The 10,000-nt window shown below is 48.8% G+C and overlaps 2 protein-coding genes across 3 annotated transcripts in view; both read left to right on the forward strand.

Moving 5' to 3' along the window:
- The window catches only part of agfg2 (ArfGAP with FG repeats 2), a 19,696-nt gene extending 19,581 nt beyond the window's left edge, over positions 1-115 (forward strand). For both annotated transcript variants that reach the window (XM_062516118.1, XM_062516119.1), the window contains one exon: positions 1-115. This exon is cut by the window's left edge and continues 1,940 nt beyond it. The gene's annotated coding sequence lies outside the window, so the exon portion shown is untranslated.
- A 977-nt stretch (positions 116-1,092) lies between these two features.
- Positions 1,093-10,000, forward strand: part of si:ch73-335l21.1 (insulin receptor substrate 1) — a 58,099-nt gene continuing 49,191 nt past the window's right edge. Inside the window, exon 1 of the mRNA XM_062515932.1 lies at positions 1,093-1,807. Within this exon, the coding sequence (XP_062371916.1) occupies positions 1,453-1,807 (355 nt within the window). The 5' untranslated portion in view covers positions 1,093-1,452. The remainder of the gene's footprint in view (positions 1,808-10,000) is intronic.

Here is a 10,000-nt window from a genome sequence, read left to right on the forward strand (position 1 = left end):
AGACTCCTTTCTTATTTTGCAAACAAATCCATTTAGTCTTTGTAACAAAAAGCAACCACATGCATATATATATACTATATATAAATATATATATATTATAAAAGCCAAATCATTATATTTGTGTCGCATTTTGTGTCATTTTTCACCAGTATGCAGTATGAATTTAATTCTGCTTAATAGGGCTAACGGAAAATGTTCACCAGCTCAGTGAAAGCTTGGCGTCGCACTGGCCAATTGCTTAATGATGGTATTATGTGAAGTAGGCCAGACAATTCCTCTAACCAGCAACAATGGTGACAGATAGATAAATAGCCTTTAAAGTCATTGTGTAATTGTGTGTATGACGAAATTGGGTTTACTACAACCAACTGAAGGTTCATTTGAGGCAAAACAATAAAACACAGATAAAAACAAAAATGAACAAAACATTTAAGACAGATCAAGTGTGAATGTCAGCCAATTTTGTATGAGAATTCAGAAGTCAGATCATGTCAATCAATTTACAGTAAGTGAAAATCACCAGAAGAGGTCGCTTACTGACAAAATACATTTTACCTATCAAGGAGCTGAATAGCCTACAAAGTTTTTTCCAGTAGGTTGATTTCTTTTTCAAATCTCAAAGACACTTAAATGAACCTTCAAGTGAGAATATGTATGAGGCGATTATTTTAATTTCGCCATGAAAATGTAGAGATTACATAATGGCATGGCAAATATTCAAGGTTAGCCTATCCTATTCCGTATTGGTGGCTTTGATAGCTTACTGTACAGCCTGTCTCTTTAAATTCAGATATATTATGTTGCAAAGCAAAGTTTCCTTTTAAGGAAACTACCTATCTGCCCAGCTAGGCGAGAATGGTAATTGTCCGTTTTATTAATGTGCTATTAATTAGCATTTAGTAAATAAACACACAGGCGTACGCGCGCATAGTTACACACATACACACACACTCGCGCGCGTGCACAGTGACTGACAGCTTGAGTGTGCAGTCTGTGTGTGTGTGTGTGTGTGTGTCGGTGTGTGTGTGTGCAGTAGCCTGCCTGCCTGGCTAGCTTTGTGAGCTGCGCTGATCGAGGCGGGGTAGAGGGTAGTGCAGGAGTCTGTTCGGTTGCTGACTGTAAGTAAATGAATTCAACTGCACAAAGCTCTCCTCACACCGAAGCCTGTTCAGTGGTGAGTACATGTGCTCGTCTTAAGGCTACCAACCGAATTTGGTCTTATTCGTCAGACTGCAGAACTTCAATAGGAGACGTTCAGTTGAGCACTTTAAACTCCCCTACACTTTCTCCCCGTGTGCGTGTTTGAGGGAGAGAAGGTGGACCCGAGGAAGATGGGGTTTAAAGTGTTGTTGCGTGCTTCTGGAGCCCAAAGCTAACTTTCAAAGTATTTTTGTAGTAGTGTAGATTTAAAACTTGGTCGTTTTAGAGGGAGAGCGAACAAGAAAGGCGAAAATGGAGAACCAGTCGGTGGTGGTGGACCAGCAGAGTTACGAGGACGTGCGAAAGAGCGGCTACCTCCGCAAGCAGAAGTCCATGCACCGGCGCTATTTCGTGCTAAGAGCGGCCTCGCCGAGTGGTCCTGCCCGACTGGAGTACTACGAGAGCGAGAAGAAGTTTCGTGGCAAGGCGCCGGTTCCTAAAAAGGCTGTGGTGTTGGAGACCTGCTTGAACATCAACAAGCGGGCGGACGCCAAGAACAAGCACATGATCGTGCTGTACACCCGGGCAGAGAGTTTCGCCATCGCCGCCGACAATGAGGTGGACCAGGACGATTGGTTCCAGGCCATGGTGGATATGCATTGCAAAAGTAAGTCGATCCATGTTGATGATGTACACTGTAAAAGTTAGCCTGTCCCATTGTGCAATGCAATGATAAACGAATCCAGCTGGAATGGATATGCATAACTTATCTAACTTGTGGTTGATGTGATATATTTAAAATGTAAATAACCTTATGATGGACTGTGCATAGTGGATGTAGCGTTATGCACGTTACATTCACGTCTGCACCTCCAAATATGCAGCAGCAGCAACCGCATGTTGTGTGTCTGTTATGTTACTGTCGCATGGGTAACGTGGCAATGTCCAACACTTTTGCGCGCAGTTTTGTTTACTATTTTGGACACCGTATGCTTCAGAGGAAGGAAGGAAGGAAGGGAGCGTGTTTGCCTTTTAAATGCATCGGTGCATTTCAGAACACACACTTTGTACATCGTTGTCCTTTGGTTTTGCCTTCCATGCAGGACAGCGGGTTCTCTTTAACGCTGCTAGTTTTGGCTAAACATTGCATGGGTCGATGACGTGTTGTCAATTTAAGCTCCTTAGCTCGAGTCCGCGTGGACATGGCCCGTCAGATGTATGCGATTTCTTTTACGCACCACTAGCATTGCTGTCAGTTCATTCAATACGGTGAGTGGCGTGGGTCACATTTTGCATGAAATGGGCCAAGGGCAGGGGGACTCCTGATTCTTCGGACAGTCCTTGCAGAATTGTGTTGCAATCTCACACTCAGCGTAAACATGCCTTTGGTAGCTTCTGTTTGTGGAAATGTGTACAAACGGCCAGGTTACTTGTTCAGTGGAAGTGTATCGGGCTGTACCGGTCGCCAAACATTTTTCTCTGCCCCCGACCACGTTGCACTGGAGAGAGCAGTGCTGCTCCTTGGCTCGGCTCATGTTCACATTTCTGTTCTTTTATCTCGCCGACCACCCTGCCTGCCAAATCTTATCATTGACGTTATACCTGGCATGTCGTTGCAACAGAAGGGGGACCTACCATAAAATCTTGTGCATTTGGTAGAAAAACAAACCGATAAAGCAATAATCTATTTTTTTCAATTGCAACATGTGCTGGATCACATGCGCCCTGCATTTTTAAAGCAAGATAGCTCGTCGCCCAGTGGTTGTTTTCCGTCTGTAGCCTAGCCTACATCGCGACTTTGCTAATTCACGTACAGACAGATTGCAATAATATTGCACGATTGCAGAAACTCGACATACACTAAAGTAACGTTATGGTTCTGAGAAAAGAAACCCGTTTCGAACGAAGGTCTTCGAGTTACACCTTCACTGTGCATAGTACATAAGTACATAATCAAACTTGAAATTGTGAAGACCTAGCCTACGACGCCTATATTACGACAACGACTGAATTGCATGAAACATTCTACAACATGTGAGTTACATGTAGGCTATCTGACTCGACCTTCTCAGAGGGTGCAGATGGAAGGCAATAACCGTGGTTCCAAGTTACGATCGAGTGCTTCGATCATTGGCCCTGGCGATGGACTGTGGGCGTGACGCAATCTTGGCAGAGAACAGGGTCCAAGGTGCTCACACACCTGACCCTTGTTACATAAAACTGCGGATTACACACACACACACACACACACACACACACACACCGCTAAATTTAGGAGGAGCTGCGATTAGAGTCAGCGTTGACTGATGGCAGTTGAGAAAAATGGTGCCTTGTTCTATGTAATAAATATAAAACTTATTTTCAAATGGCATGCACTTAAACACACTCAGTCTCTCCTCTCTCTCTCTCTCTCTCTCTCTCTCTCTCTTGCATGATCCCTCTTTCTGTCTGTCTCTCTCTCACTCTCCCTCTCTGTCTGTCTCTGACTTTCTCTCTCACACACACACACACACACACACTCACACACACACACACACACACACACACACACACACACACACACACACACACACACACACACACAAAGACAGTGTGCCAGAGGTCTGCATGGAACCTAGTTGGGAATTTGGAGGTGGTGGTGGTGGAGGGGGGAGGAGGGGGGCGCAAGCCAGTTGGCAGCACTAAAACAAGCTCACTGCACAGGGGACTGTCGACTCCTCGGCTGCTCAAACATTTTGACATCTGTCTTAGGCATTTCCGTGCCCCAAGTCTTAGGATTTATTCTTTTTTTTTCTTTTCTTTCTTTCTTTCTTTCTTTCTTTCTTTCTTTCTCTCTTTCTTTCTTTCTTTCTTCCGTTCTTTTCCCACCTTTTTGTAAAATAAAAGTTATGTCACCGTTTAGTCACCACACTGTCATCAGCTGTCCGTCTCGCTCTTCTTTATTGTGGGAACTTCTTGTCCTGACCGAGTGCAAATGTGCAAATCCTCACATCCCTCCACAACCCCCCCCCCCCCCCCCCCCCCTCCGGATTGGGCCCAGTCCAGTCTCTCGCTGGTGCCCAGTTGTAGCGCTACATCAAAGTGTTTTTTTGTGTGTGTGTGTGTGTGTGTGTGTGTGTCCGACGACGTTGAGAATAGTGAACCTCCAAGTCAGGGTGAGAGATCACTGCCATCCCGAGACTGGACCTCTGTCAAGTCCTTTGTACTTTAGTAGTGTCTCTCACCATCCCTCCTCGATCCTCCATGCTCGGTCCTCCAGGCTCGTTCCCACTGATCTCTATAACTAACACTGGATAGACTATCCCATTGTTGCCGCCCCCCATCATTCTTTATGTAGATCAGTGAGGACGAGGACCGAGGAAGGAAGGCAGGATGTCTAAAAGACGAGTGAGAGGCACCCTTAGTAGTGTCTCGGGTCCTTGTGTAGGCTTCTGTTAGTGTCACTCGTGAGGCTTAGGCTGGTGATACGGGAAACGTAGTTGTTGTTTTTGTTTTAGTTTTTTGTTAAAGTGAGTTTCCCCATAGGTGGAGTGTGGCGTGGTAGGGAAAGGGGATATGTGCGGGCGGATGTACGCATAGGAGAAATGGGGTCGGCTGGGCTGGAGCTGAAGCTGGTGCACACAGACAGGTGGGCTCAGAAGATGAAAGAGCTACATGAGGAGGAAGAACGCGAGAGGGATTGAGGGGAGGGAAGGAGAGGCGGAGAGGGAGAGGTAGAGAGAGAGGGGGAGAGAGGGAGAGGGAGGGAGGGGGAGAGGGAGAGATAGCAAGCGCACTCCCACTCACACGTTGACCTGGAAAGAAATGCTGACTAGGGTGCCCCGCTTGAAACCAAGCACACTGTCGGATTTTTCATTCAGGTCACCACTGTTTATGGTCTAGCACTCGGGCTGGTATATGGGTGCTACAGGCAGAGATGGATGCATGCTGCAGGGAGGGAGGGAGGGGTAACCTGAAACGACACACACACACACACTCACACACACACACACACTCACACACACACACACTCGCGCAAGCACGCAGCAGGGGGAAAAGCCTTTTGCGGGCCCTCGCTCGGAAGACGGCGCGTCGGATTGTGGGCAGGGGCTAGAGGGGAGGCTTCGCGTCCCGAGGCCCGAATAGTTTCCTATTGACGAGCGCCTTTGGCTCGCCTCGTCAGCTATCCTTCACTGCTCCGGGGATGGAGATGAAGGGCGGGGGGGGGGGGGAGTTGGTCTGCGGACATGCGGTGGCGGTGTCGGGGGTGGGCGGGCGGGATGGGAGTGCGGGAGGGGGGGGCTTCGCTTTCGGTCTCCCCTCACTCGCCGGGCCAGAAGTCTGAGCCAGGGGCAGACGTGTCTTGGACAGATGAAGAGGAGGAGGAGGAGGAGGAGGAGGAGGCGGAGGCTGGTGTTGAAACAGAGCGTCTGAACATTTCATTCGCCCCCCCCACCCCGCACCCCCCACCGATCCCCTGCCAAATGAGAGCCAGGGCCACTGTTGTGTGGGTTGATGCGTAACACGTACAGGATGACACATCGGTGGCATACACACACACACACACACACACACACACACACACACACACACACACACACACACACACACTCCAACAAAAGAGCAGGCACACACTGACTGTATCTCCAGACAGTGTATTGTGCAAATGCCATGGGAGCGCTTTCGCATGTAAATGATAGTGTTGTTCTGCGAGAGAAATGCCCCCACAACATCCACATACCGACGCGCAGGCTATTTTCATAGTATCGGTTCCCTAACCATTGAAATGCATCCCGCTAATGGATTTCACCAGACCAACAGAGTCTGTCTCTTTCCCTTCCTCTCCTCCACTCCAGTCCCTTAAACTCACACAAGCCAGCGTAGACACGCAGCTCTGTGAATGCCTTTTTTTTTTTCATCTGTGTGTGTGTGTGTGTGTGTTTGTATTACAATGTAGACTTTACATCATGGTACTGTGACGGATGCTTTTTTGCGTGTGTGCACGGGAGCTTGTGCACACTCAGGGAAGTGTTCTCTCGTACGCCTGTGCCGTACGCCTCACCTTCACACACGGTAGCGTGGGGTTGGGGGGGGGGGGGAGTGACTTTGGATTCCCACCTGTGGCACAACCATGCAGGCTCTTAGTCCATCGTTGTCTCTTTCCCACTACCCCCCCCCCCCCCCTCCTCAGCAGACACATGGGAGACCCCAGCTGGCCCCTCTATTTAGACAGCTGGGCATGGGAGGGGGGTCCTCATCCCTGGGTCAACGTGTTCAACTACAGTCAGAGAGTTCGGGGTGTAAGCGCACAGAGGCCCTGGAAGAGGAAGAGGCCTTACCGCTTACAACCGCACGGCGCACTCGATGACCTTTGGATACATATTTCAGATGTCGAGTGATTGCGCAACGCTTTTTTCGCTGCTAAACAAACATTTAGCCGGTTCGGTCTTTTTTATCGCTCGACGCGGGTGACGTGACGAGATTTATGCTGAGGGTTGGAGCTTTTAGAGACTCGTCCTACTGGTTTTCTCCGCGTGCTGCTGGGTCTCAGCCTGCTCCAGATAAGCTCAGCCATGCTCACACACTCATGTTCACACACACTGACTGTACAGGTGTCTGGCTGTAACAGTCGAGTGTCCTAAATGTAGTGGAGCGTTGAAATTGCAACCGTAATATACCTGGGTTAGCGACTCAGAAGCTCATTTCAAAGGCTTTAGCTCAACTTAGTTTCCCGAACTTGAACTTAAAAAAAAACAGGTCAATCTCCCAGGGAATGCGAAAGGCGCGTTTAGCTGCTTTGTGTATTAGCGAGCCGTCGCAGACACAACCGGTCCGTGCGCAGCTCTGGTTGCAGCGGACTTGCTGAGTGTGCAGTCCTGGACCGAAGGGACAATGAATCAAGACGAGAGGGGGGCCGGAGAAGAGATGCAGCAGGAAATGCATCAGGGATGCACAGACGCACCTGAGCCTCGTCGCAACGGATGAAGGTCATCGGCCAGTTCTGACAGGGCGTGTGTAACCAGTGGTGTAGTATGCAGGACTACGCAGTATACGCACTTAAAAAGCAACACCATCTCAGTGCCACTTAAAATAGGCAAGGATAGGTATTAACATTTGGAGTTGATCGCAGTATACCCTCTACAACTAACTAGACTACGTCACAGTGTATCCGCTACAGCTACTAGACTATATCACAGTATACTCACTACAGCTAACCAGACTACATCACAGTATACCTACTACAGCTAACTAGACTATATCACTGTGTGCAACAGTCAGGCTGCATGTTAACCTTTGTTGTTCGTAGCACTGGTTCTACAGAGGTTGATCGTTTTGTAGCACAATGCGCAAAATCTCTTGCATCGGTTATGTACAGTAGTTGCAAACCCCTCATCTGTAGGCCGCACTCTACAAAACGTTTTAAATAAGGTGTCACTGCCGGTGCGAAGCTTGTAAATTATCCACAGACTGACATTTTGCAGTGTGCATACTGTACGTAGCACTGAACAGCCCTGCAGCCCATTTCGAACATATGGGAAGCATGTTTCAAGAAACATGTTTCATGTTTCACCGCAACAATAACGTGACGATGGCCCCATCCCTGTGAAGTTGGTTTCATTCAGAGAATTGCACTCCCGAAAACGCTTTAGCACATGTGGCGTTGAAACCTAGACTCCTCTTGTTTACTTTTCTGTAGTTTTTTGTTTACTTTTGCGTTGGGGCAGGGATGTGGCGGTGGTGGGGTGCAGTGGGTGAAGGCATCTGCAAAATGACAAGCCTGGCTGTGAATGTAGACCGGGGCAAGCAACAGGCGGGTGCTAAGAGCCCCTGATTGGCTGGGCTGCACAACACCCAGTCACGAAAGTCTGCCTTGGACGCGGAGAGAGGAGAGGGAGGATACTGACATTAAATGGGGTGTGTCATTGCACAGCGGTGTGTGTGTGTGTGTGTATGTGTGTGTGTGTGTGTGTGTGTGTGTGTGTGTGTGTGTGTGTGTGTGTGTGTGTTTTGCATTCAAGGGTATCTGCTTTATTTTGCTGCAGGCTGCCTGGTTATGTTTTAAGTCTTCAGAAAAAGTACATGGATTTACATGGACCTGTAAATGACTGTGTGTATGTGTGTGTCTGTGTGTCTGTGTGTGTGTGTGTGTGTGTATGTGTGTGTGTGTGTGTGTGTGTGTGTGTGTGTGTGTGTGTGTGTGTTTTAAGTGAGTGGGTGGTGAAGATATAAGTGGCAAGTGTGAGAGGTTACGTTTTAAGTCTGCATATAGAATGGATTTACATGTGTGTGGGTGTTGGCCTGAGTTGGCCTGATTTCACAGTCCCGGTCTCAGCCTTGGTCTCTCTCTGTGTGTGTGTGTGTGTGTGAGAGAGTGTGTGTGAGAGAGAGAGAAATAAAGTAAGTAAGTAGCCTAAGTGTTTAAGTGCGTATGAGTGTTTGTCTAGGCGTATGATATGAATGACTGTGGGGGTGGATGTGGATCCAGCCAGTGGCCCCCGGACGTGTTTAAAGGTTAAATCCCCCGTAAGCACCACGGCTCATCTCCCTAATTAGCTGCTCATTATTGTCTCAGAGAGGGAGAGCGACAGACAGCACAGGAGAGAGAGAGGGACAGAGAACGAGGGAGAGAGAGAGAGAGAGGAAAGAGGGAGAGAGGGAGGAAAAGGAGAGAGGGAGAGAGGGAGTAGAAGGAGAGAGGGAGGAGAAGGATAGAGTGAGAGGAGAAAGGGAGGAAAAAGAGGGAAGGAGAGAGGGAGGAGAAGGAGAGAGGGAGAGGAGAGGGTTGAGAGATGAGAAACGGAGAAAGGGAGCAGGAAGGAGGATAAGGACAGAGGGAGGAGAAGGAGAGAGGGGGAAAAGAGAGCAAGTGACACAGGAGAGAGGGAGAAGGAGAGCGGGAATGGCTATTTTCACCTCTAAATCCAGAACAAAATGTTTCCTCTTCAGGGCCCTGTGCTGCTCTGCCGTACTCGCCTTGTGCGAGTGTGTGTGTGTGTGTGTGTGTGTGTGTGTGTGTGTGTGTGTGTGTGTGTGTGTGTGTGTGTGTGTGTGTGTGTCAGGGTTATTCCAGCTCACTGATCTGGGACCTGTGCGCTGATCCCTGGCGCTCAGCGCCGCGATGCTGGCCCCCGCTGATCTCTTATCAGCTGCACAGTGTCCCTGGAGGCGAGGGATCTTGTGAAAGTGACCTGTCGTCACTTCTACCCCCCCTCTCTATCTGTCTGTCTGTCTGTCTGTCTGTCTCCCTCTCTCTCTCCCTCTCACTCACACTGTCTCTCTCCCTCTCTCTATCTCTCTCTCCCTCTCGCTCACACTGTCTCTCTCTCCCTCTCTCTCTCTCTCTCTTTCACCCTCTCTCTCCCTCTCTATCTCTCTCTCCCTCTTGCTCACACTCTCTCCCTCTCTCTCTCTCAGACACACACACTCACGCTCTCCCTTTTTATCACCATACCATATTATGATTACACATACATGATACATGCCATCGCTTACATATTAGTGACACATACATGCCATCTCTTGTCTGTCTGTGTGTGTGTGTGTCTCTCTCTCTGTCTCACACACAGCACACACACACTGGTGCCTGAAACGCTACGAAAGGCTGAAAAAGGAGCGAGAGAGAGAGAGAGAGAGAGAGAGAGAGAGAGAGAGAGGGAGGGAGAGAGCGAGAGAGGGAGAGAGCGAGAGAGGGAGAGAGATATCATCGATCCTAATTGAGTTTGATGGCAGGCACTGAGTTTTTCTGGCGTAATGGGAACACACACTGACAACACACACTGTGCTTAAAGCCAGCCCGGCCCATAGCACAGCACAGCACAGTAGATCTTTAATGACGTCACTTCCTCTGTGACATTTGGTAATGGCGCAATACGCCACTTTA

This window comes from Sardina pilchardus, chromosome 16 (genome assembly GCF_963854185.1).
Source record: "Sardina pilchardus chromosome 16, fSarPil1.1, whole genome shotgun sequence".
Classification (NCBI taxonomy): domain Eukaryota; kingdom Metazoa; phylum Chordata; class Actinopteri; order Clupeiformes; family Clupeidae; genus Sardina; species Sardina pilchardus.